The sequence below is a fragment of the Dermacentor variabilis genome, chromosome 6, assembly GCF_050947875.1.
Source record: "Dermacentor variabilis isolate Ectoservices chromosome 6, ASM5094787v1, whole genome shotgun sequence".
Taxonomy (NCBI): domain Eukaryota; kingdom Metazoa; phylum Arthropoda; class Arachnida; order Ixodida; family Ixodidae; genus Dermacentor; species Dermacentor variabilis.
This window is the reverse complement of record NC_134573.1, coordinates 172,032,951-172,060,031: the sequence shown is the minus strand read 5'-3', so window position 1 is coordinate 172,060,031 and position 27,081 is coordinate 172,032,951. Positions and strand designations below refer to the sequence as shown.

At 41.6% G+C, this 27,081-nt stretch overlaps 2 protein-coding genes across 4 annotated transcripts; one reads left to right on the top strand and one right to left on the bottom strand.

Moving 5' to 3' along the window:
• Nucleotides 1-1,771: 1,771 nt before the first annotated feature.
• On the bottom strand, nucleotides 1,772-15,083 carry LOC142585786 (uncharacterized). 2 transcript variants are annotated; one of them, XM_075696796.1, is made up of 7 exons: nucleotides 15,065-15,083; nucleotides 7,788-8,014; nucleotides 7,131-7,349; nucleotides 6,096-6,173; nucleotides 3,494-3,608; nucleotides 2,295-2,383; nucleotides 1,772-1,877 (listed from the first exon to the last, which is right to left on the bottom strand). In XM_075696796.1, the coding sequence occupies exons 2-7, from the start codon at nucleotides 7,959-7,961 to the stop codon at nucleotides 1,839-1,841; spliced, it is 714 nt and encodes a 237-aa protein (XP_075552911.1). In that variant the 5' UTR covers nucleotides 7,962-8,014; nucleotides 15,065-15,083; the 3' UTR covers nucleotides 1,772-1,838. The 2 variants fall into 2 exon arrangements, with proteins under 2 accessions (XP_075552911.1, XP_075552910.1); XM_075696795.1 differs by lacking the exon at nucleotides 15,065-15,083 and adding an exon at nucleotides 8,340-8,607.
• On the top strand, nucleotides 8,838-26,148 carry LOC142585785 (coiled-coil domain-containing protein 174). Of its 2 annotated transcripts, none has more exons than XM_075696793.1 (12): nucleotides 8,838-8,894; nucleotides 9,186-9,260; nucleotides 9,324-9,422; nucleotides 11,647-11,753; nucleotides 12,740-12,801; nucleotides 17,254-17,464; nucleotides 19,505-19,603; nucleotides 21,101-21,246; nucleotides 21,813-21,907; nucleotides 22,625-22,751; nucleotides 24,425-24,592; nucleotides 25,784-26,148. In XM_075696793.1, the coding sequence occupies exons 1-12, from the start codon at nucleotides 8,853-8,855 to the stop codon at nucleotides 26,071-26,073; spliced, it is 1,521 nt and encodes a 506-aa protein (XP_075552908.1). In that variant the 5' UTR covers nucleotides 8,838-8,852; the 3' UTR covers nucleotides 26,074-26,148. The 2 variants fall into 2 exon arrangements, with proteins under 2 accessions (XP_075552908.1, XP_075552909.1); XM_075696794.1 differs by lacking the exon at nucleotides 8,838-8,894 and adding an exon at nucleotides 8,911-9,029.
• Nucleotides 26,149-27,081: the final 933 nt, after the last annotated feature.

The following is a 27,081-nucleotide window of genomic DNA, read 5'->3' as shown; positions in this document are numbered from 1 at the left end:
CAATTGCAGCAATAGTAGTGATACAAATGTGTGTTGCACAAATAAAACGCTCATTTGCACCAATAGATAGATGCATTAGAAGTAGCTATTACAATGTAAACTTCTATTAGTAGCATTGCTCGGCAAGAAGCCGACCAAGCCTAGCTACGTGCCAAGCATGAAGGATGAAGGCTTAGAAGGCGCAATTATGTGTTGAAAGCTGTATGCTTGCTGCACTGGGGACATTTAGGCACCGTTTGTTTCAGTGCACAATTTCGCAGACATCAGAATTGGCAGCCAGCACACCTGTAGAGGTAGCACAGATTGGACAATATAGGCCACGATTCGTTCTAGAAGTGCCCTCCTGTGTGTGAGCTCTCTTGCAAGGCAGCAGCAGCAACTGCGATCAGCAAAGTCCGCTGGGGTTTGACCAGAAAGCTTCGCTTCGACATTAGCAATGCACCTTTGCAAAACAAATCATTTTCACAGTCGGCGCTCCTATCTACATCAATGCACGTGTAAGCTAATACAGGCAATCAGTTATAATGGTGTATTAGGTCTATTTCATAATCCAATAGACCAATACATATAACCGGCTCTACCAGTGTATCAAGTCTATTATTTATAGTCCAACTGAACAATACAGGCTATACTCGAGGAAAACTTTCTGTGGCAGTGAAAAGAAAGCTACAGGGGTGGAGCATCTGCACATGTGTTACCACATGAAGTAGTCCGGCAGCATTTGACAGCGCTTTTGGTCTTTCAGAGCCGACGCTTAAGTGACCCAGCCTTCATGTGCGATGGTTTTGTGGTTGCCCTAATGCGGACAGTAAAAGGCACAAAAGTCAGCTTCAATACTCAATGGTGTTTTGTTCTATTTAGGCTTTGTAAATAAGTTGTTTCCTCTTGCCCAGCTTAAACTAACGTAGATGAAAATGCAGGACTACTTTCAGAAACACACTTGCATGTGTGTGCTCTGCCTCCATAGGTTTCCTTTCATTGCCACAAAAAGTTGTCCGCTAGTATACCAGCTTTATTGGTGTATTAGGTTTATCGTTTCATAATTCAATAAGACGAAGCCTATAGAAACAAAATATTTCTATTGGAATTTTTCCTCGGGGAGTATGTGGAAAGATCCCAGGAAAGGGAATTTGGCAGAGAAGATGCACGTAAAGGTTAAAGTGCACACATCTCTGGCCAAGCACCCAAGAGGAGATGGCAGGCCTCTAGTTGTGCTTGCTACCGGCGAAGGCATTATCACGCAAGGCAGAGAAGTGCACGCTTTGCAAGCATCGGCGGTGCCAGCTCAGTTCTTCTGATGCACATTCTGGTGTGACCTCGGAGGCCACGGTTCCTCTCATGTCAGCATGCGAGTCACTGCATATCATGCATAGGAAACTCCATGGCATCACGCCGCTCTCTTCCCGGATGTGTCGTGCACTTGCCCTTGCTCCATTCATTAAGTGTCTTATTTAAGATCATGCACAATATCACATACTTGCTCCTGCTGAGATCAAGGAAAAGTTGCATGCTGAAGCAACTGAACTGAAATTCCGGCGGATTTTAGAGCAAACAGTATTTAGCAGCCATTATCAATATTTATTGGACGTTTGCTTGTGGTGCCTACAAATAATATTACTTGCACTTTTCATGTGCATAAACAGTTCTCTGATGCTTTAGAACGTATATTGACTGGTTTCTTCCACTGTTTATGTGGCACTAAAACAGCCTATTTTGTAGGTGCTTTAAAGGTAAATGTGAAAGGTGGACACCAATGCAGCAATACTCGAAACACAGTGAACATACTTTTATTCACAAACATATCCAAAAAACAGTAATAGATGTCGCAAGAATGGACGTTAGTATTTCTTGAGGGTCTTTCTGATGAGGGCCATGCGCTGAAAAAAAAAATGTATAAGGTAAGAGGTTTAACAGTAGAGCCCATCTAAAAGTTAAGGCAGCCCTATTGTAATACGCTGACACAAAAGGTGACCTATTCATGCGAAGAAGTGTCCCATAAATAATTTGCAATATTTTTGATGTTATGCTTGTTTGACTACAAACCGCCATTAAAAATAAAAATACAACTTTGTACGCACTGCAAAAACATGACCCCCAGATACAACAAACAGTAAAGCACTTTTCCTTTGGGAGCCTTTTGCAAGACACTGAGCAGACCCAGACGCAGACACTAACATGTTACTTAGCTTTCATAATTCCCTTTCCACTTTCTGTAAACATGTAAATCCATTATGTAAAGAAAATAAGTGGACAATAAGGAAGCCAGTTCTTTATGGCATTATATGATCACCTACCTGCTTGTGTGCTTCCGTGCTGCTTGCCTTTTTGTATGGTTGCACCTCTTCAGCACCAAAGCCAGGTATCCACATATTCCAGTTTTTCTCTGAAAATTTGAACCACCTTCATTACTTGCACCAAATTTACTTGAACCATAACTAAAATTCATTCTTTACTTTATCTCATGTCTAATATTTTGTTAATATATTAATACATTTCAGATCTGATTATGGTGGTGTAACTACTGCCGTATTTACTCGCATAATGATCACACTCGCGTAATGATTGCACCCCTGAATTTTGTCAAAATCCGATTTTTTATATTTCCCGCGTAATGATCGCACCCCAAACTTGCCGCAGCTATATGTTGTGTGCCAAGTCTAGCTAATAATGATCGCGCTTTACCATCTGTTGAATGCTGTGCGAACGACTCTTCAAGACAAACCAAGCGGTCTGCATGCACCTAACATTCTTAAATAGATGTCTCATTTCATTACTTTCATCACTTTACGCACTTCCATGACAAAAGGAGGTACAACCAAACTTGCCTTTATTATGTGTAGGCTTTATAATGGTTGTGGTCAACAACAACAAAAAAAGGCGCCTTTCGATTCTTCTCATCTGCACTCGTGGGCACGCAACAAATCGCGAGCGGCAACGATAGTAGCCACGTTTACACTGATACGTTAAAAGTGCACCTTATTCATACGCCAATGCTTGTAACACAGCTAAGATATTCACCCACCCTTAGTGCAAACGTGCGGTATTATGATAGTAGTGAAGACAGATGTCGCAGTTTCCGCAGCATGCCCGCCATGTGTTTCTATGTCACTGGCAGCTAAGCGCGCCCATCTGTTTCTGCCCCCTCAAAGTGGACATGGCTAAGTTATTGCCGCAAACTTGCCAATATTAACGATATTATTCATTACCGATACGGAAGAAACTGTTTCAATGCACGTAATGTACTGACGAGAAGAAAAAAAAATCGCGTTTGGCGCATTCGGCTTGCTCCGCCGGCCGCCATTTTTGTTTAGGTGTCCCGCATCCCGCAGCAAGCGCGGGACGAAAAAAAATTTTTTTCTTTTTGCGGGAAATTTAACCCGCGTAATGATCGCACCCCTGAATTTGTGTCAATTTTTTCTGACAATAAAGTGTGATCATTATGAGAGTAAATACGGTAATTAGTTTACGGAAAGAGCTTCCATTACAAACTCACCAAGGCTCAGCTGAACATCTTTGGTTTCCAGGACGCTAGATTTGCGGTGCTTAGCGATACGGCAGGATGACGTCACCACATTTTCGATAAATTCATCCGCAATTTGCAAGAGGAGCTGCAACATGAACCACACGTGAGAGTGGCACATTAGAAAACATGTACGCACACACACAAGCACCAATTCAATTCAATTCACTTTATTTTCAAGACCACAATGTTGAGGACCGCAAAGAAAAAGCCTTTTATGGCTTGACACGGTCCGCAGCCCCTTTTAACAAGCAGTGACAGAGCATAGGGTTAGGTATTACATATTAAGCTAGAATTACCTAAGTCCCAATAACACGAGTTTATGCACCATATAACACAAGCTGCACCAATAACACAAGCTTATGCACCATATTCCTTTCTATCTGACAATCTACATGACTGCTTTTCAAGCATGATTATAAGCAAATCAACATGATTTGCTTTTCAATGATAGAGTCCTGGCTCCATAACTCAATCACTCACACATTAACTTTGGCAAGAGGCAGAACAACATAAAGAAGGGAGACCTGCTATCGCAACTCAGTGAACAGGGTGTTTTGGTGCTAGGGCACGAGATCACAGGTTTGACTCTTTGCTGTTTATTCTTATCAGTGTGGAACACAAATATGTCCATTTACTTGAGTTTCAGTGGATGTTGGGTTTCAGTGGATGCTAAAGGACCACAGGGAGGTTGAAATTAATCCCGGGTCCTTCATATGCGGTGCCCTTCAAGGCCACACTGTGGCTTCTCTATTAATATTAGGGGTGTGTGTATTATTCGAAATTTCAACATCAGTAGTCCTCGCTATTCATATTGATAGATCGCTATTCATGTGATTCAATGTCCCAAAGCAACACTAAGGCTATGGCAGATGCCGTAGTGGAAGGCTACATCACAATGGATGGACACTGCTGCCGACTAGCACACAGGCAAAAAAAAAAAAAAAAAACTAATAATTGGGATGTGCGCACGGTAGTGAAAAGCACGTCTACTCGCATGAATGCCCCGACCAAACAGGCTGCACTGCAAAGCAAGTCACAAGCCCCTCGCCACTGCGAGCCCTAATCAGTCATGACATCACAAGAATTGCCCCTTCTGCATCGATATTGTGCAAAATAGAAAGAAGCATGGGTTGAAAATTTACTTAGTAAATAAACACAGGTTGGTGTAGCAAACATTTATTTATTGTTTTCTTGATTCCTTCAAAAATTCGACATTCAGTTAATTGTACCCCTTTTTTTTTCGGGGCTGTGAAATCTGAATTAGTGAGGTTTTACTGTATTGCGCTGTGCACACAAGTTCTGCTTATCACAGCTAGACCGTGGACACCAATCCCACACATTGGACATGCATGTAGCAGCTGCTCTTAAGCTGCTGTGCCCCCAACAGTGTAACAGGTGGTCGAAAAGTACACTGAAGACTATTTTCGTTAATTTCACAGTAATAGTAGGTTGAACGACCAAAGAAAGTAAAGGTCAAAGTGCCATTTTTTTACATTTCATGCCAAAACTACCACACCGATCAGTGTAATGTCATGAATTTCAAAGCATTCCCTTCTAATTGTGCCGTAGTAGAGCAGTAAATGTTCTCAAAGAAAGTTCAGTCTCTGCCTCTTTTAGATTAGATTGTAGTTCATCTTTACCGATAAAAAAATAAACTCACATCAAGCAGACACTGTCAATATCAGGGACATCACAGTGAGCTGATGCAGGATCTGCAAGGCGGCTTCTGTCACAAGTGTTTCATTTTGTGGCTTATTAAGGCTCACCTCACAGAGAGGATGGGCTCTTCCAAAAGCGTAATTCACTTTTTAGAAAAAGTTAAGCATGCAGTCATGGGCACAAGAAGGAAACTGACAACACAAATGTCATGTATGTTTCTCTCTTTCTATGTCCATGTCTGCACAAAGAACTTTCTTCAATAATCAATTTCCACCAACTAGCTCATTGTCGTTCTAAGCGCAAGTCAATATTATAGCTCAACTTAATCTGCTCTTTATAGTAAAGAATGGTTGAACTTAGCGACTCCAAGGAAGAGAGAAAAAAAACCCCGGAAGGACAGCAGACATGTAGGCCACCACTTTGAGAACTCTAAGATAACAGTTCAGTTTTCTTCACTGAACAACAAAATGCAAGGCAACATACGAAACACAATTGTATGACTCTAGAAGAATAAAGGGAACGAAGGCTTTTGTTGCTTAGAAGCACATGAAAGCCAACAGGCAATGATATGTAGAAAAAGGAAAAAGTAAATTACAACACAACATTCCACGCCGGGCACGGGCTAAAGGACAGTGATAATTTATAACTACAACAGTCCGAGAAGTCCAGGGCAGGGTTTTCATATTCAGCTTTCACACATTTACACTAGTTTAGCACTGCATAGAATTCAGGTTCAATATAACAACAAAGATTTATATTTACAACTTTCGTACATTTGTGATCACCTGGCATGCTGACATGCCAGGTGACCATATGCACCTTAAATCACATGAGACTGCCTTTTTGCTAGCTGTCTTCGCTTGCTCCTCTAATGCAGGGTTGCAAAGGTAAAGTACACAGGCAGGTCACTTACTTCTTCAACATCATCATCCAGTTGCTCATTCGGGTCCACTTCTTTGACCAGGTCTTGAAGCCGCTGCTTATTCAGAACCTAAAAAAAGTAATTCACTATTACAGCCTTGCACGCAGATCATGCTGGGAAATGGAGCACGCCATAAACTCTGAATCAATTTCTGAAATTAAAGCCAGAGAAAAGCTCAAACTAATCAGCACACTAAGACTGCAGTTTTTGATGGCAGACAGCACCATTATATGAGGTCCCTGTACGTTCTGAGGAGGCCTCAATCTGTCGCAACTCTGCCTTATTGCATGCACTCCGTTTTCTTCCTCTTTTGATGGCATTTTTTTGAGCTACATGGCATTTGCATATTTTTAAGCTCTGGCTAAAGTTAGCTGGAACACCGTGTGTGTGTGTGTGTACACACACACATACACACACACATACACATACACACACACACACACACACACACACACAACTTATTTAGATGATGCTGTTCTTTCGACTTTAGCATGGCATGCCTTGTTTACTTTCATACACACATTGCAACTTCTGAAGGTGCTTTCAAGGAAATTTTTTATGCAAAGTTCCAACATATTATGTACTGAATATTCACGAGCAAAATCATACAAAATGTCTTTGCAAGAAACACATCACACATAAGGAAACACACTGTTAACTGGAAAACAGCATGAAGTTTTTGTTGTGCTGTTTTCCAGGTATGATTAATGTGAACAAGTAATTGAACTGTCCATTTTGCTGAATTATAAAAATGACCAAACCCTGAGTGAGTGACCTTTCAGGCCAGGAAACAGAAAAGTGCAACTGGAGCAATGAAAAGCTAAGCTAATACTTTAATTGGCAAAAAAGTTTACTGAGACTAGGCCTGTGTATTTGGACTTGACAATGTGTCGCCTTGCATCTACATATAACTACCATGCCTAACATCACAAATGGACAGCTTAAATAGACTTACAAATTACCTTATGAATGATATTACAACAGCCAGTAGATAAAATATGACATCAGGACAACAGGCAGACTAACCTGAACACCATCACCTGTGTTCACATGCCTCTCTGGGAGGCTTGTAGGCACAACAGACTTGACTAGGGTTGTAGTCAGAGCTGGTGCACATGCTGCAGCACCTCCAACATTACCAGCGGCTCCCACATTTGAAGAAGATGTTATGGGCGTCACTGTGGGTGTCACTGCAGGCACCGTAATTGTGCCGGATAGAGCTGGCGTTGGCTGAACAACAGTGTGCTGAACGTAACGAGAACAACAGAGTAAAGATTACGATTCTGCTACTGCCCCCTTCCCAAACAAATCGCCAGACTATCAAATCCACTGTTTCCAAAGCTCAACAATTGGATCTAACTGTTGAGCATAGGCAAACAGCCAAGCATTTAGGCATAGAGGTCACTATCAATTCAATTCAATTCAGGTCACTACAGCTTCTTACCTCTTCAAACGGCAATTTATTTTACATACCTAACACCGCGGGCAAGCTCTTGCATGTATTTTTTTTTTTTTAGTTTTACATGTAAAATACGCCGACAGTAACACGATAACGACAAACGCAAGCTTTCTGTTAATATAATTTTACGCGCACAGAATAGGACAAAACGTAGCATCAAATTTGATGACAGAGTTGCAGGCGACCATGTCAGAGGGAAACACTAGCAGTCACTCAATACTTACGGCTACCACAGGAGGTATAGTCACTTGTATCGGTAAAGTGACCGTCGAAGTCGCACACAGTTGGTGGTTTTCGACCGTGCCTTGACAGAGCGGCATCGTCGTGCCTTGACATAGCGGTACCGTGGTGGTGTAAATGCTCGTTGAGGTGACCACGCTTGTAGGAATAGTGGCCATCTCTCCGGCTGCTGTGAAACTGCGCACCTTGGTCGTATACCTAGCGTGTCATTCTGCAACAATAAAATGCACTAATTTTGACCCCGCCACTATCAACATTGGCGTACGCCAAGGTGGCCGTACTATTTACGCGCCATTTTGAGAATACCATTACGACTGCTATAACTGCCAACAGTTTTGACGTTCTGTACATTCTCTTCTCAAACCTCGTGCAAAGGGGATGAAGATCCTCCCCAAAATGTCGGTTATTCATTCGCCACCGCGCAGCGCAGTAAGGATGCTCATGCAACATCACTTGGCGCTCATGTTCTTAATTGGTGACCCACATGCGGACGTTTGATAATAACCGCATTCGAAAAGCATTCCTCGTCTTCTTACCTCTATTCCCAAAGAAGAAGTCACTCACGACATACCATTCCACTTGTCAAGAAATCACACACAACTGCAGTGACTGCAGCGCGAGTTGTGCGACAGAAACACGAATGTCGGTTCGAAAACACTCTCCGACCCAGCGAGTGAAAACAGCTGCAACTTGTTGGTTGCAACCCTGCCTCCCAGAGTTCCGCTGGTTCCGCCACGTCTAGTGTTTCTATCACCGTAATAATAATCTTTCTTCGGTATCGTACTTTTGTGATGACGCGTTCCAGGATTTCGAGTGAAGCTGCTACGGACTGTAATTCTATAGGACTTACATAAAATGAATAATTTTCTCTTTTGCGGCAAGACTTTCCCGCTTCGATAGAGCAGTCGATTGTCCCGACCTCTATGCCAACTGCGGCCATTATGGCCTCTGAGATCTCAAAAGCGGCAGCTGAGGTCACTTGATGCTCCGGTGCTGGCCTGGCCGGTGCTGGCCGCTAAAGTTACTGTATATGCTCCACCATTGACTCTATGGGCCACAACCCATGCCACCATAGAATTTCTCGCTATATGGTGAGAAACTCTATGCATGCCACAACCACGCGACCGGAGGCTACAACTCCACAACATTTGTTCAAGCCGTCTTTGGGCCAAGTCACGGTCAAGCCAAGCAACCAAGCTATGCCGTGAAGTGGTTGTTTACGTCCGGTGTGGTTTCTTGTCGTCGTACGGTTTCTGTTGCCTCTAACCATGTTTGGCGTTAACTGTGTTTGGTACATGGAGATTGTGCGAAACGTGATACAGTCAGGAATTGTGTGAACTCATAGTAGAGCGTCCTAGTTGCTTACTGGCTTACTGTTGCAGACGCTTTTTGACATGGAAGGATCTGGCAGAAAAGGCACGTTTGGAAAGGTGTCCCTCGGAGCAAGTGTGTCATCGGTAAGCAATTTACTTGAGGGCTCCAAGACGATCTGCGGCTTACGCTTTCTTCTACCATTCCAGCTCATTGACCTTAAAGCAGAACTACTCCGGAAAAGGGAAGCGCTAAAGGTGCAAAAGCTGAAGCAGTTTCAGCCTGAAGACGGTTATGTGAAACAGAAGGTAAGTACCTTGGCAGTGGCGTAGCTAGAAATTTATTTCGGGAGGGGGGGGGGGGTTCTCCGCTGACAACTGCCCCCCTTCCTTCATCTCTCTCTCTCTCTCTCTCTCTGTGTGTGTGTGTGTGTGTGTGTGTGTGTGTGTGTGTGTGTGTGTGTGTGTGTGTGTGTGTGTGTGTGTGTGTGTGCGCGCGCGCGCGTGTTTGTGTCTGTCTGTCTGTCTGTGCACCACGCAAAGACAAACTCCTAGCACTTTAACAACGAAGATGCATGTTTTTGCTTTGCCACAACAACACTTAAATTTGCTTACCTTTTTCATTTGTTTGTGCTTTGCTTAAGTTTTTCATTGCTAAGGTGTGCAGCCACTTCGCATCAAATTATGCTATCATCCTTATGCTATTTTTAAATGTGATGATATTAAAAACTAAAATTTAATTTATGAACTGATGAATTTATATAATGTCTTTCGATTGCCTAGCTGGTACATGACTCGGAAAAAAGAACAGTGCTAGAAATGGGGCCAAGCAAAAACAGGACAGCACACTCCTGTGTGTCTTCTTGCTTGTAGCCCAGATTTTTTGCAGCCCAGGTAACAGTGGAGATAACTGTTGTTTTCCAGCCAGGTCTTTTAGTGAGTGGTACGACCACAGCTACACACGAAAGAGGGCGGGCGTTATTTTGCAAGTCGCCTATCGCTCGATCGCGCCTTGAGCATTGCGGGCATGCTATATTATGCTAGATGTTAAAGTACAGGAACAAAGATTTGCGCTAGAACTTTGATAGTATCATGTGATGCCAGTTTCACTCACATTCGGTGACCTGCTGCCCGACTTGTTTGAAGAGATGCTTGGAGGCAACTTGCAATCATGGTGTTGTAGTCATCACGCGACGCATATTGTTATTTTATCATACTCGGGAATTGATGAGGCAGACAGTTCGAAGCAGAGCTGCTTCCTGTTTAGAAGCCTTTGTGAAAATTACGGCATCCGTAGTTCGCAGTAAAATAAGGGCCAGTAGCTCCGAGAGATTTGAAAGTGTTGTCTCCTGACACCTGTCTATTCTGAAAATTGCTGAGGCGTTTAGTTGGGATGGGCTCTCCACAGCGAGCAGCACATGTTATGACGGTATTGGTGAGCCTCGGCTAAGCAACTGGCCATGGCCATCTGGTGTTGAGCGATTGGGAAGCGATGACACACTCTCTCTGTGTCCATAATTATCCCCCAACTACGCTCTTGACACCTTTAGTGCCCTCCCTCCATCTCCCTCCTCGTATCCATCACCCTACTGCCCTTAAAATTATTTTCTGTTAGTCACTGTCCCACTCTTCAACATTCACCGCACAACATTCACCTAACATTCCTGTATTTCTGTTTCTGCATGTACTTCAAGGCCATTCACCTACGTGCCCTCCCACCTATTGTGGCAGTTTCTTAGCTTCCCTGGCCCAGCACCCTCGTCCTTGATATATTTTGCTATGCGCAAATCAATATTCTGTAGGTCTTTCATTCTTGTCCCATTTTTTGCCATGTTTTCGTTCTTAACAGCATGTACAAACTAGACTAACAGCAAGCTCTTCTCACATTTATTAGCATAATGAAAGTCAGAGACATGAAAAAGAAAAAGAAAAGGCGGGGGAGGGGGGCACTATTGTGTATTTCCTAGACAAGCAAGTCGCAATATTTTTATATTTTCAGAATGCTTTTCTTCCACACAGCATGGTCGATAATTCAGTTAAGTACCAGAAATGAGAAGCTCTTCGATGACAAGAAAGCCTGGTGGGGAGCAGCAGTGCCTCCAAGTTTTATGCACAAGCTCATCCCATCTTTATCTGTGTGTAGAATTTTTAGCACGGGTCCCCCCTCAGAAGTTATAGTTAACACGATTCAGAATGAGGTAGAGGCACGCCATCAGTGGGGCCACAGTGTTCTGTGCTTGTGAGAGGGGATCGCCCCCGTAACAACCACACGCAGCCCCCTTTGGACCGTCACTAGCCCTCACCTTACTTTCACATTCAAGCTTTCCCTTTCATCCATGTCGCTCTTTCGGAGCCTGGCTCCTGAAACTTTCTGTTCCAAGGGAGGGGGGAGTTCGACCTCCCCCCCTTAAACCTCTGGCTATGCCACTGTACCTTGGCAAATGCATGCTTTAGCATTTATTTTCGTACCGAGCAGTGTGCACTAAACCATTGGGTTCACTGTGTGAATCCTCATTAGAGTTCACTTATGTAGCTCATTCTTGGGAGCGACTCAGGCGGTGCTACTAAAAAGGAAGCGCCGAAAAAGACATCCGAGGCTGAAGATATTCCTGACGAAGATCTGGATCTGAAGAGATCAAGGTAAGCACTGTTCACTTCAGCACACTCTTTGAATGTACTCAGACAACAGTCTAGAGCTCCAGTCACACTGTTTCCAGTTCCCTAGCAGTGCAGTATCAGGCGGAGTGCTACCACTTACCGGATTTTCCCTAGATCGAGATGGCCTTATTTCTGTAACATTAAGAGGCTAAGATGGGTCATTTACCTCGCAGCACATATGATCATTAATAGGCAGCTTCATGTCCATAGCCATATACAAATTTCTCCCCTGTACAGGTGTTTGCCTCCAGGTGCATCATTCTGGACTTGCCTGTGCTAAATCTTTAGTAATTAGCAGTGTCTATCTCATATAGCTTATTGGCTGAAACAGTGCCCTCTAAATGGATGTATTTCTTCAGCAAAACCACATGCACATAGAATGGCAAAATGTGCAACGTACCACAAGTTTAGCCATTAATATTCAATGCTACAGTTCCACAATCATCTCGTAAAACCTGCGGAACTCCTGCGCTGACATCATAACAACCTTCTCAGGCCCATTTAAAAGTGTAGGTGTCATTGTGTGATTGTGACATACTTCAAAACTATGCATGAGGCACCTCTTTTAGCAGGCCATTTTGATATAGAGCCAACATCCTGATAATTATCAATCTACCCTTTAATTAGCATGCCGTTTATTTCTTCAAGACAGGCTGTTGACATGATTTGACCTTGACACCATGCTGTAATGTACAAAGTTTTGTTTTATACTAGATTACATTATTGCACTACCTATGTAAGAAAGTAACACTTTCTAATAGTAACATGAAACTCGTGCCAGAGTTTGCACATAATGAACCAGCCTTCATCTGTGCTGGTGAAAGTCGATACATTGTACGCACACTTTGGCACGTGTGTTTATATCATTGCTTTTATTTCTCTCTTTTTTTCTTGCCTCCTAAGAGAATCAAAAATACAACTACTATCCTGGGTGTTACACATTATTTTGTTGCCACTTCGTTTTTCAGGGCTGCCCTACAACGCAAAGCCAAGCTTTATGAGAAGCTTAGCTCTGGCAAAGTGATTCCAGGTATGTCTGTTTTTGACATTGTGACAATATTGTGTTCTCTTTTGTATGCAGATGTACTCCTCTATTTTTGCTTACTTGCATGGTCAGTGCACATTCTGAGAGAGCTAAGTATGGTACGTAAAAGAAACTTACTGTTTCGTGTCAAATGTGTGAAACTCGCATAATTTTCCTCTGTACTTCAGATTTCATTCAAACAAAGTCAAGGTGGTATGATGATTGTTTCTGCATTTTCTAATGAGTCCTCTGTATTACAGAGTAATTAAATGTTGCATTTATTTGAGTCATTCATGTCACATTTTTCTGTATTTGAAAAAAATTAATCGGCCCAAAGCACATGAACAAGTTAATTGTTTGCTTCAAGCATTGCAAGGAAGGAAAAACTAGTAGTCCTTTGCCACTGCTGGCAGTACAATGCACATCCAACATCCCATCAAACACAGCAGTGCCGTCAATGAAGTGGTCATGTGTGGCAACACTCTGCTTAATGAAATGAAAGGAAACCATGGTGGTCAAGTAAAGGGCCCATTTTACAAGCAGCCTAATGTTCATGGTTTTCCCCTTGGCATGCATACATGTGTGCACTATGGCTGAATGGGGTGGGCAACAGCAAACCACTAATGCCTTGATTTTGCTTGAAAAAGGTATGTTTCTTATTTAAGCCGCATGTGAATACCTGTGTCAGTGTCTCATTCCAGAATTTTCATTGATTGCAAGAACCTTAATTTATTGCAGACATGCATTATGAGAGGTGTTGGCATGTGCAGTGCAGTCTTGCCTTCAAGGAACTGTTGGGCTTATAAAGTGATGTTTAGCAGGATGCGTTGTTCAAGTTAGTTCATTGTATTTGGAAAGTTTGTATGCGCTTTGTAGACAATCACAAGGAAGAAGACGGGACAGATGCCTGACAGACAGGTGGGACAAGACTTTGTGCCTGTCCCATCTTCTTCCTTGTGATTGTCTACAAAGCGCATCCAAACTTTCCAAATATTATAAAATGATGCTCTGCAATTTCTCAATTGCATGTATGCAACTGAAAAAGAAGTAGATCAAGATACGTTAAACATTGTTATAGTGCTGTCGTAGTGCATTCTGTTGAAGACAAAAATACCAGCTGCTTATAGTTGCATCGTTTTCTGAGTGAAAAAAGAAATTCTAGGGACTTTTAAAATCTTCCTCTTATTATATGAAATAATAAGAGACTCAAACCACAAGTCAAATGGCCCTGTACTTCATGGCCAACACAATGCTCAGAAGTGCTCTCTTTTATGTGCATGAACCAGCCAGGACAAAATGACATAAATGTGACTTGTGGCAGCTCTTTGACATCCTCTGCAGCATTATGTACACTGTCTGAGCAGGCAGAGCTACAGCTACAGCTTTCGACTCCCCCTAACTGAGCTTTGTCTTTGACGTCACATTGTGTCTTTAAAAACAATTAATCAGCTTACAGTGATAAATTGTTCTGTCAAAATGTTTAAAGCGAGAGCATTAAGGAGGCCATGTAGCATAAAATCCAACGTCACTGTATGGCATAGGTGTCCAGCGTCGGACGTCATTAGGGCAAAAACGATTTTCAAACCACACATACCCAGGCCATTCATGTGACGCAAGGAGGTCACTGGACTAATTGAATTTCTGAAGCTAAAATACATAAAAAATTGTAAACTACGACTTACACACAACCTACAGACATGATAGCTCTCGGATTGTAATTTGAATATACGAGAAAACATAATTCTGTTATTCGAAAATTCCAGCAAACCCCTTTTCCAGCGTGTCTACAATGCATAGATCAAAGACGGCATCCGCCATTTGCACGTGCTGGCGCATAAGTATCTCGGAGTCCACAGAGTGGCATGCCCACTTCCTTGAAACACTTCCAGATGGCACTCGCCTCCACCACATCATAGCCCATGCAAGAGGCCACATTTCGACCAGAACACTATGCCTTCGTGCATAGCGTTCACCACGGGCGTTTCCCGGTAAACATTACGGTTACATACGCTGCAGTTACTGGAAGCATGAGAAGCAGTCAGGGATCTTTGAATGCTATCGTGTTCCACTCTTAAAAGCGAAGCCTAAGCATACTCCAATTTTTTCTTCTTTTTTCTTTTTTTTTTACATAATTATTTGTAAGAGGCCGATTACTAGAAAAGGAAATGGAGGCCAGTATTCTGTTCCTTTAACTTCTTTCCAAAACCACAGCACTGGCATGCATGCTGGTTCAATATCACGGATTTTAAATATTATTTCGTACCTTTACCTTTGTGCCACAGTAAAAGTTCTCAAAGCTTTCTCAATCCAGTCTTCAGCTCCCTTAGCACCCGATGTCATCCATCTTGAAAAGAGATAAAAAATTGACTGAACTCAAGCAGATGCTGTCAAAATTCATGATGTTGCAGCTGGTTAGTACGGTGACTTCAAAGCCAGTGTCGCCAACTATCTGTTATTTCAGCTTCCTTTCTGGCTCGTCAAGCCTTCTGATAAGTAGGAATAGCTTTCTTGGTATTGTATAATCATCATCGTCAGCTTGTATTTAGGTTTACTGCAGGACGAAGCTTTCTCCCAGCAATCTCCAATTACTCCTGTCTTGCGCTAGCCGATTCCAACTTGCAGCTACAGATTTCCTAATGTCATCACCACCCTGCCTAGTTTTCTCCCGTCCTAGACTATGCTTCTTTTCCCTTGGCACCCATTCTATAACTCTCATGGTCCACTGGTTATCTGCCTTACGCATTACATGGCCTGCCCAACTCGATTTGTTTCTCTTGATGTCAACCAGAATATTGGTTGTCCCCCTTTGCTCTCTGATCCACGTCACTTTCTTCCCGCCTTTTGACGCTATGCCTAACATTTTTCATTCCATCCCTCTTTACGTGGTCCTTAACTTGTTCACGAGCATCTTTGTTAGCTTCCAAGTTTTTGCCCTATGTGTTAGCACCAATAGAATGCAATCATTGTACACTTTTCTTATCAATGGCAGTGGTAAGCTCTCAGTCATGATTTGGTAACACCTGCTGTATGCACTCCATGCCATTTTTATTCTATAAATTTCCTTCTCATGACAAGATCCCCTGTGTGTAATTAACCTAGATAAGCGTACTCCAGTACAGACATTAAAAGGCTGACTGGCGATCATGAATTATTGTTTTCTTGCCAGGCTATTGAACATTACCTTTGCCTTCTGCATATAAATCTTCAACTTAGATCCTACTCTTACACTGTCTCTGTTAAGGCCTTGTGTCATTTGTTGCAATTTGTCCCCATTGTTGTTGAGCAGGACAATGTGATCTGCAAACCAAAGCTTGTTGAGATATTTGCCATTGATCCTCACTCTAGCCTTCCCAGTATAATAGCTTGAATACTTTTTCCAAGCATGCAGTGAATAGCATTAGAGAGATTGTGTCTCCTTGTATGACCTCTTTCTTGAGAGGCAATATTCTATTTTTATTGTATAACAGTAGTTCATTAATGCTGTATTGAGCTATTCAACTTACTTTTCACTTTAGTGTTCAGCTTCCATGCCTTGGACAAGCCTCGTCAATGAGTACAGTCTTACTGAGACTTGCTTTGCATTCGTATATAATACCCATTAAGGTCATGCCTTAATTCTAATCTCCCTGAGAAGAATGTGTCATTTTACTGGCTCTGTGTATTAGCAGAATATTGTCTGCTAATTGTCCATTCAGGAGAAAATTTTCTAAAATGCCATTGTTTGTTTTCACAACCTGTGAAATGGTGTTGCACTTGGGAGTAAAGTATGTGTCTACTGCTTCAAAAAAAAAAAAAAAAAATGTGAGAGCTCTGATTGTGGGTAGTTACAGTTCTCGTGGTGACAAAGTGCAGATAGCTCTTTGAGTAGTTTGAGCGACAGCTCTGAGCCGAACAAGCACAGCTGCTGTGCATGTAGAATATGCATATGCTAGTGATGTTACATGTAATGTTTTGTCAGCAAATCATGCTTTGACTGTCTCATGGTGTTCTTAAACTGTGGGCTGTATTTTGCAAAATCCATTTCATTTTCCATTCTTTTTGCTCTTTGTCAGTGGATCAGATGCTACTGGATTGACGGAACTTGTCAGTCAGCACTGCAGTTATAAGAAATGAACAGAAAATGGAATAAAATGCTGCAGGTTTCAGAGCGTGGAAGATGGAATGTTTTCAGAATATAAATCATGTTCCTCGAAAGATGTGCAGAAGGGGTCAAGGGAGTGGGACTGTGATACAGCTTTTGCTATCTGGCATTGCAGCGTTGCCATCGTAAACAGCTGCACTTAACACCAAATTTCATTTCACTTGCTTCCCTTTTTTCTTCCATGGAGTTGCTCTTTGACTCCATGAATTGGCGTTTGTAGGGTGGGGCACATTCTGTCTCCCAGATGCATAGCTTTTGTCAGAGGTTTGAGGAGGGTTTGCAGCCTTGTCTTTTTCTTGGTTCCCTTATACCACCAGGCGATGAAGAGGCAAGCCTATACGTTGTGAACTTCCAGAGGAAGGCAATGGATGCAGCTGTCGAAGAGAGAGAACGGCAAGAGATGCCCACTGTGCCTACAAGGGAAGAAGCTGAGCTCTATACTAAGGATGAGTCGGAGGCAGATGACAACACGCCAAGTGCAGACCATGAGGCCCTGGATGAGATCCTTACAGGAACAGAAGAAGAATGGTGAGTGCCAGTGCTTGTTGTTTATTAAGATGTCTCAACCCTCACAAGTTTCCAGCTTTTAAGCAACTATGTAATTGATTAATTTATAACAATGAATCTGTTTTAATCTGGTTAATCACTAAGCTTAATATAGTATTTTCTTTGAGCCATAATTACTCCAATCAAATTATGCAGCTTCTCTTATTGTCACGTTGACAGTTTGCAGAAGGCAGCATTCACAATACAGCTGCCTTCTTTAGCTAGCTTCCTACCTTTCCTTGCTATCACTTCAGACTTAATTCTAATCTTTTTCATTATACTGTGTGAATGTGTTGTCTGAGAACATGGTCACACTCATTAACATAGTGTATGAAAGGTCTTGTTTTAAAAGTTTGCAATATTGATTAAATGGAAGGGTTTTAGACCAGTTACTGAACACATAAGACTGCCTTTCAGTGCTTCATTTCTTACTAGCACAGTTTAGTCATTCAGAGCAGCATTGGCAGAAGAAATGTGCTTAGTGTATATTTTTACTGTAGTTCAGCATAAACACAGCCAGGGCACTTGGTGCAAATAAATCTGTAATCAAATGCAAGAAGTGCTGAAATGCTATAAACACTGAAGTACAAAAATGCATTGTCATAAAGCTTGCGCTCCATTATAGGCTTATTAGATCCTTGTAATTCGATCTGCAATTTAAAGCATGACTACACTAAGTCAATTTGCATTATCATAAGAATTATGCTGTGGAACGACTACAAGCAAGGCAAGTTTGAATGGATTCATTCTGAAATATGTGCAAAAAACAAGGAAACTGAGCAAGTACAGACAAGGTGCATTCAATTCCCCTGTACTTTCTAAAGTAGTTCAGCCAGGGTTGCACTTTACCATTCATTTTGGAGGCGTTATTGTGTCACCATGTGCGTGGTGCCATTCATTTCAGAATGTGCAGGGAAAGTTCAGGCCAAGTTTCTGAACTTCCTGCACCACTGGGAGTGTCAGTAGCAATGCCATGCAGCAACAAAGCAGCAGACAATTTCTCTAGTGCCGTGGCAGCTGATGAAGCTACAAAATAATATGGCCATTCTACTGGCAGAAACAGCGTTAATCAGCACCAACTACACCCATGTCCATGAGGAAAGCCAGTACTCTAGCATGGCCCTTGAGTGTGTCCCGAGACAGGAAGGAAAAGGCACTTGAAATCAACTTCAAAGTAGTTTCCCACAACCTCTTCACAATATTGAGGTATCCAAATTTTTCTGTCTCTCCAGCTTATGTGGCAGTACTGCAACTGCGCCATTTTACTGCTCATTTTTGCTGTTGGAATGCTGGCAAAGAGCCAATGTCAGTTTTTCTCATGGCATGGCAGCTGCAAATCTGACAAAAATAGGCATTCCCAGCTGGACAACGGTACCAACGAAAGGTGCAAGATACGAATGCAAAAGCAAAAGCCCTGCACCACATCAGCACTTTTGCATTTGTTTCTGGAAGACCTTAGTGTTGTGGCTGCACTTCTGAACTCGTGCTGCACAAGCTTAGAACTGTGCAGTGCAGGTGAATTGAACATACTAACAAACTTTTCAGCCTTGAGGGCACTGTGCCCTCATCTTTCCTTGCTTAAGTCCTCCTGCTAGGCTACTTGATGAAACATAGCTATTAGAAGAGAGACGCTAAATGAAAGGTGTATACAGAGGACAGACAAGACGAGTGCCACTACCAACTGTTTTCAAAAGCAGTTAGTGCCTTCGTTTCTCGCACATTCTTCAAAATTATTTATGTAGTGGGTTAACAAATGATTGTAACTATTTTGCTTGATCTCTCGGCCGCATCACATCGAGTTGTGGGCAAGTAGATATTGGCAATAAAGGATACTGTGCTCAGTCTTGGTTTTCAGTTGTGTTACAGGCAGACTGTCATTAAACTTTTGCTCAACAGAAATTTAGATTTGCTTTCTTGAATGTGATTAGTAGTTCACTACTACATCAGTGTTTGTAATGACGAGATTAAACTCAGATGAGATTGAACAGTTAGTTTTGTGTTGCATTCTGTATTGCCATTTAGGGTGGACTATACCGATGCTCTCGGGAGATCCCGGAGGTGTATGCGAAAAGACCTGCCCGCACTCATTGACAGTGATAAGGAACTTACAGGAAAAGCTGGGTAAGTGAACCATAACGTTCAGTGCACACAGGTGGCTGTGTTCGCTTTAAAACTCCAGGAGGCATTGTGTTGTATACTGGTGCTCATATCACTTAACAATGAATGAGAATTTGTCATTTGGTTTAATTGGTCTTGCATTCTAACTAGGATGTGTTAGTGCAACATACTGCAAGAAACACTAGCAAAATATGGATAGGGATGAGCTCTCATCTTTATCTGTTTTTTGCTGGTGTCTATTTAAATATTATCTAAAAACATCTCAGAATTTGGCAGTGGCAATGTTGACAAAGCAGATGAAGAATAGTAAATCTGTAGATTTTAAAAATGGGTTGAGACACATTTGCTAGCCACTTCCAAGTCGTGAATGACAACTTGCCACTATCCTTGAAAAAAAAGAAAAACTACATTCTATACATTTCACTAGTACTGACCTGTGGAGGGCCTGGAACCTGAAGAATACCAAACTTGAAACAGTGTTTCAAGTTTGTTATTTCTACAGTAAAGTGAAGGATGATAGAGATAATGTCAAGAGACAGAAAGTTGGTGGTACTACTTAAGATTAATGGAATGAACTAGACTTAGGTAGGTCATATCATGCACAGAACATAAAAACTGGTGGTCTATTAGATATGGCAAAGGATTAAATGGAGCAGCGAGACCAGGACATGGGAAACTAAAAATTTCTCTGAGAAGCCTTTGTCCTACAGTGGACCTAAAATACAATGCCAATAAACCTTCTAAAAGAATGATTAATGTGGCTGGGAAGCAAATTACTCATCGGGCATGTTTCACAGCGTTGTGTAATTTGACCGATTGTTATTAAGGCATGTAAATTTATATAGTTTACTAAAAACATCATTCATATGTTTCAGAAACAAAATTGAATCTGTAGCATAAATACTTGCTTCATGTCAGGCTATGAAAAGAAATTAAATATTCGTTACAATATTTGCACTGGTTATAATCGAATTTAATGACTTATGATGCAAGAAAGAGCACTAACTGTGGTAAAATTATGGAACACATCAAACTTCACTTCAGATGTGCAAGTGCTAGTGTGTCTCTTAAAATACAATTGTTTTGGATTAGTGTTCATAATAATGTGACTTATGACATTGCTTTTTATTAACAGAAGGTTACATTTACGTTCAACACCATGTTAAAGCTTTCTTCCTTGTCATCATTTGTCACTACATTGAAAAGTAGGTTGGGTTTTCATGCTTAGATGCTGTGACTGAAAGGGCTGTACTATATCAACTCAAATCCAAGGTATCTGATCTGTACTGAAAATTACTTATATTCACACACCTATAAACTATAGCAGTCGCATTATATTGTCACAATTTCTTGGCAGATGTTTTTATACATTCGAAAAGTTAACTTGTTATAGAACTACTCCCCACGCAATGGATAGTTTTGTCTCTTGTTTGTTTGTCTGAGTATGTCTCTGCCATGTTAGATGAGGGCTACCAACATTATGCTTCTGTGTTATTTCAGTGTTGTTGAAGCAGACATTCCTGAACGTACAGCACAGTTCCTGGCACATGAGCGCACACGCGAGCAGCTCAGGCAGCAGTGGCAGGAACAAGAGGCTGAGAATGCGTATAAGGAGTCGTTGCACTATGGCGATGTGCGCTTCCAAGGTTTGTGTTCCACATGTTGTAGAATCTTGGAGACTGTGACATTGTTTTGGGAATTTGTGCTGTATAATTCCTTAATGTTTCCCTGAAGTGCATCATAGTCTCTGAGCAGATACTAAACAATTTTAAAACTCTTGTGAATGTCAGTCACCCGTTGTGCATGGTGGATAAATAAACTTGTTCTTGCTCTGTGATTAGCAGGCAGTTAATGGCCTCCTCAATGCTTATGGCATTTACATAAAGGTTGAATGTTTTAGTAAAATCTATTCGTGAATTTCTAATGCAGAAAAGAGCTTGACTGGGGACAGGAATACGAATGCATTTCACAATGTTCTCTTTGTCTGGCACTAGAAAACCACAAATGGATCAACACTAAGTCACCCAAAAGTTCACATTGCTAAATAAGGCACAGATGCTATGTGCCACATGTAAATTTAAAACACCACAAGTGTCCTGGCAGCTTGAATAAGCTTCAAGATACTAGGCCTAGTTTCTTTGCTGATATAGTCTGTGCAAAATGTGTGCAAGTCAGTGAATGTTTTCATGCAGTTATGCCTTTTTCCATCCAGAGGCCAGAGAGCATGGTGTTGGCTTCTATGACCTTTCTGGTGATTCTGCGGAGCGTGAAAAACAATTGGACATGCTGAACAAGCTCAGAGAGCAAGTGAGTTTAGGCAACACAGTTTTTCTTTTTCTACCCCTATTCCTTAGTGTTCTAACTTTGCTTATTCCTCCTTTTTTCTCTTGTGTTCATAGAAAACAGCTTTGTTCAATGCAGCAGCTACTGATCTTGAATGAACTTGCTAGCCTTTATACACATTATATGAGATAAATGAAGACCACATACCTTAGACGTAATAGTTCTGCAGAAACCCACAAGGTGGAGAGAAGTAATTAATAAAGGAAAAATGAGACAACCACCAAATCGTAGCAACTGCCATGATTGGGTGGATTTGTCAATCTTCCTTTATTAACTACATACCTTAGTTATTTTCATGGTGTGTAAGGCTGAGACAGTTGAAGGAAAATGTGTCCTGTTCCTGGACCAGGATAAATTGTCCTTCAACTGCGAGGCTTTTCTTTCGAGGAACCCGCATGGGTTTCCTTTGTAGCAACTGCCATGATTTGGTAGATGTGTCAATTTTCCTTTATTAACGACATACCTTAGTTATTGTCATGGTGTGTAAGGCTGAGTCATTTTATTAACTTGGTAGTATAGTCCAGTTCATTGCAAAAGCCAGCCCAAAACATTATACACTTTTCATTGTTGCTGAGTGACGACATTGCAGTGCAACTACCTGTGGCCATCTTCTCTTGAAATCACACCCATTATCTGCAAGTCTCTCCTTTTCTTACTGCCAAAGGATTTGTTGTTTTTCAGACAGAAAAACAGAAGGAGATCTCGAAAAGGATGAAAGAGAAAAGGAGGGCCATCCTTGAAGCACGCCTGGCTAGGATTCGTCAGAAAAAGAACATTCCAGACAACAAGCAAGAGGAAGAAGATAAAGGTATGGCCTTACATGCATAAATGAAAATAACAAACGCACTTGGAAACTATACAGCTAGAACTCTTGATTTGCCCCAAAAGTAATCGCATAATTGCCATATAATATGAGTATCACACAGTGCACTTTTGATTGTGATCAATTCCGATTGGCCTCGATCGCAATCAAGTATGCATCATGTGACACCAATATAAGGTAACCTAATCACCATTGGAAAATTCTTTTTGCGGCTTACATGTGCCCAAAACTCCTGGCATATTCTATATTCCGCACCTAAGCACAACAAAATCAATAGATATGCATTGGCATTATGAAATGTACTATGATATGGTGATGCACATGCGAAAATGATGAAGTATGTTAATATAGCACTTACAATATTTTATTTGATGAACAGATGTGGCACACTGAAGCACTGAGATGTGGCAAACTGAGGCACGTGGATGTGATGCAGCAGTCCACAAGCATAGTGGGAGCCAGTCTAAAAGAGAATTCCTAGTTTCCATTTGGAACCTTCGTGCTTGTTTTTTTGTACTCTACAGTAAAATACAAATGGGACATTCCCCAACAGCTGAAACTCCAGTAGAAGCAGCAGCTTGAAAATGCTTATAGAGAATTGCATCACTCTTAGTAATGTACTCAGCAACTGCTAGCATTTATCACTCGCTAATGCTTAGCAAGTGCTAGTGAGTGAGTGAGGTCTGCCATGGACAAGCACAGGCAGCACCTGTCATAACGGCACACCCTGCACATGTCTGCAGCAGTGGAGTTTCAGACTGTTGCACAACATTCGTAGTTCCCAGTGCCTTTGCTAACACTGTATAGGAAAGCTCAGTATCACAAGACTTTCATCTGATGAAATCAGAAGTTGCAGTTACATAGAAATATAATATCTTGTAGACTTCATAGAAGGAGTCTTCCCTACCAATTTCATGCAGCTTGCTCATGCTGCACTGTGTCTGGGTGACCATTAATACTCCTTTTCTAGTGATGATATAGAAATACATTTAAATCTCAATATAATGAAGTCTGCAAGATCGGTATTTCACTTCACTATATTGAAATTTCGTTATACCTTTTATGCAGTCACTGACGAAGTTTTCTCATGCAGAAGAGGCTGTAAAATCTTCCAAGTCATCACGCAGTCAGAAAAAACAAATTTGAATGAGAAAAAAACCCAAGGATACCTAAGCACTTCTTATGAGTGGTGAATGCAAAAGCTATAATGTCCATTTGAACTCCACTGAGCAATCCTTCGAGTTTGAATTCCTTGCAGGCAAGCGAGCGTGTTAAGACGCTTGGTGCGTTTTGATTTGGCCTTACCAAGGAGCAGTTAGAATGCAGGCAAGAGCTTGCACGGATGGGGAACATGTGGATGGCACAGGCTTCTGAAATCAAGGGTGATTTGCCATTGCGGTGATGCCCTCTCCCCTCACGCAACACCTCATTTCTATTTATTGCCTCAGTATTCTTTCGTGATGCCAGTGAAATTCTGTTATATTGAAATGGCATATAAACCCACTTCGTTATATTGAAGGACAAAATACATGTTGTTCTTTGTCATATCAAGAATTTCATTGTCATGAAGCTTGTTTATCGAGGTTTACTATTTGTACCATGAGCTGCACATAATTTTTTTTGCTCACTCTGACTCAAATAAATTTCTCACCCAACAGATTCATCGGAAGATGAAACTGAAACAGTTGACACCAGCACCAATGCCTCAGATCGTTTGAAAATTACTGGCAATTCCAACACTCTGGAAGTTCCCGAAATGCGGCCGTGGGATGAAGGCAAGAACTTGGCAGACATGGTCAACGACCCACACTTCCGAAAGAAGAAATGTGAGTTTGTACTAGGTTATATGAAATTCTAGCAAGGGCAGTGACATATGCCTTTGTCCTCTACATTCTTGGGTCAACTGCAACTAAATGTCACTGTCCAATCAGTGAGTATAATGTATGCCATTGAAGCAATCTTGACAACACTACAGGGTTAGTAAATTGTTTTTTTTTTCTTATTAACAGCCTCTAAATAGCACCAAAGCAAACAAAGCAAACAGCTGTTGGTTAGTGGATATGACTCAGGTTTCACAATGTGGTTTCTGAGCTTTCAACACACCAACAGGTGTTCTGCTGATTCTCAAAATTTTGTATTCTGCATGATTTTCAGTGAGTGGTATTGGTGGTGTTTGTTTACTTTTAGCATCAGAAACATGTTCTTGTGAGCTTTTCTTGATGCATCCATTCATATTTCAAAGGTAAAATCATTCATGGAGAGAAAGGGCAAGAGAAAAAGAAAGCAAGGAGAGGAAAGGAAGGGAGGTCAACCAGACAAGTGTGTCATTTACTACCCTGCACTGGGGGCAAGGGAAAGGAAGACTAGAAAGATAAAAAAAGAAAAAGGAGCACTTGTGAGCACTCAATAGGATGCACAGCTGGACTGTAATCAGCCACTGAGGCCAGTCTTCTTCAAGAACTGCAGTAGTGCATGAATAGCTTTCTGCGCCAGCGAAGAATGTGGCCATGGTCCAATAATTTTCATATCTGAAAATGTTCTGGAGTCCAGTCGGCTTAGTGCAATTTGTGTGCGCAACAATGTGTGTATACTATACTCATGGAACGAAATGTGACAGTGGAACTTTAAGTTAGAACACTCCTAATGTGCAATTACTCAAGAGTTTCATGTCATGTCACTACGAATGTGGTTACTAAAGGCAATACTGACTCCGATCGGAGTGTAAGAGCAAAAATTACACCAATGTCACACAAGCTGAAGACGGTGGAAGCGAAAGCATGTGCATTAGTTAGTCATAAGTTCATGCATTCTATTTTATGAGAATAGTACACATAGATTGCTAACAATATAATAGCAATAATTATAATAAAAGAAAACATTGTTTGGCACCACTACCAAGGCTGGCAGCGCAGAGGTTTCACAAACAGAAAATATGCTGATGACAGCACTACATATCAGCTATTTCCCTTAATAAGCTTGGATACTCTTAGTCTACATCTTATATTCTTCACTTCTAGTATCTCAAGAGGATTGGGTGGAGCTTCAGAGGCAAGAAAGACCGACGGAGTTTGCCCCTCCATCTGCGTACCGCTCGACCACTGGTCCCAAGAGGACAAAGTACTCCAACTTCACAAGGGGGCAGTTGCAGTTTGGAGCCAGCGCAGACACCAGCAATTTGCAAGAGACTGACCAAGCCCCACAACCAAGGCACCTGCAGAGTTCTGCCTTTGAAGACATGATTGCACAGAGGCTAGCCGAAGCACGCAGGGCAAGCGAACAGCAGTCACCATGGGGTGGTCCCTTCTAAGGAAGTTTTTTCTCGAAATTAACAGTAAACATTGTAGTCTCGACCTAGGCACAATAAATGAACTGCTTCCCTCTAGTTGTCACAGTTCCGCAATATATCTTTTAAGAGTTCCTAAATCAGAAGTTGGAAGCTGAAGCAATAAAAATTCGGATGCTGACATTGTGTGTTGCCTGACAGAAACATGTCAGTGTGTCACCATCTCTCATTTAGAAAAGAACTATACTCCGATCACCGAGCTTCCACGATGCTGAACACTCCAAGAAACTTGCGAGGCTGCATTTATTCATGTTTACAAATCACAAATGTCATTTCTGCACTACCAACCATTTTACAGACTGCCTCAAAGACGCGACATGTCTTGCCTTCCAAGTCAAAGGATGTACAGTGAGCAAACATGAACATAAAGGCCCTTTTTCACACTAGACACTTGTTGTTGTTTTTTTGTAGCTAACCTACAGTTTTCACCTGTAAGCAGCAAGTGGTGTGAAAACAATTTTAGATTCTCTGACCTTATGTGCAAGTATACTCTGTTAAGCATCTCCTAAGTGTTCTTGTTTGAACAAACAAATGAAAATTCTGGCAATGAGAGGTATTTTTTTTTGTGCATAACACCAGAACAAAAAATGTTTTAATTCTACAGCAAAATCTGCGTATGGATTAAATGTAAATTTTACCTCGAGGTGTCGTTTCATGGCACGAGGTGTGGTTTCACTGCAGTGTGGCACGCACTGCAATGAAGCCACATTTTAAAACAATGTTGTCCGCCAGCCAAAGTTTCATCATCTCCTAGGGAAGCCCACACTCACATGTTGGGGCTCATTATAGAAACCTAAGTGGTCGAATTTAGACTGGAATTCCCCACTATGGGTATGCCTCATTATCAGATTGTGGTTTTGAAATGTAAAATCCCATGACATAATATTTTTACCTTAATATGCAACTAAATATAACACTTGAAGCTAGCTAATAGCCTGGTTTTGCCACATACAGAGTATCAAAACTGCCACA

Bases quoted from the DNA above. Each gene is read 5' to 3' on its own strand.
- LOC142585785 (XM_075696793.1), top strand. From the start codon at position 8,853: ATGGGCCACAACCCATGCCACCATAGAATTTCTCGCTATATG. The intron at 9,261-9,323 runs GTAAGCAATTTA...CTACCATTCCAG, and splicing joins TCGGAGCAAGTGTGTCATCG to CTCATTGACCTTAAAGCAGA. The intron at 17,465-19,504 runs GTGAGTGCCAGT...ATTGCCATTTAG, and splicing joins ACAGGAACAGAAGAAGAATG to GGTGGACTATACCGATGCTC.
- LOC142585786 (XM_075696796.1), bottom strand. From the start codon at position 7,961: ATGGCCACTATTCCTACAAGCGTGGTCACCTCAACGAGCATTTACACC. The intron at 6,174-7,130 runs GTTAGTCTGCCT...TACTTTTTTTAG, and splicing joins ACACAGGTGATGGTGTTCAG to GTTCTGAATAAGCAGCGGCT. The intron at 1,878-2,294 runs GTAGGTGATCAT...TTTTTTTTTCAG, and splicing joins GCACGGAAGCACACAAGCAG to CGCATGGCCCTCATCAGAAA.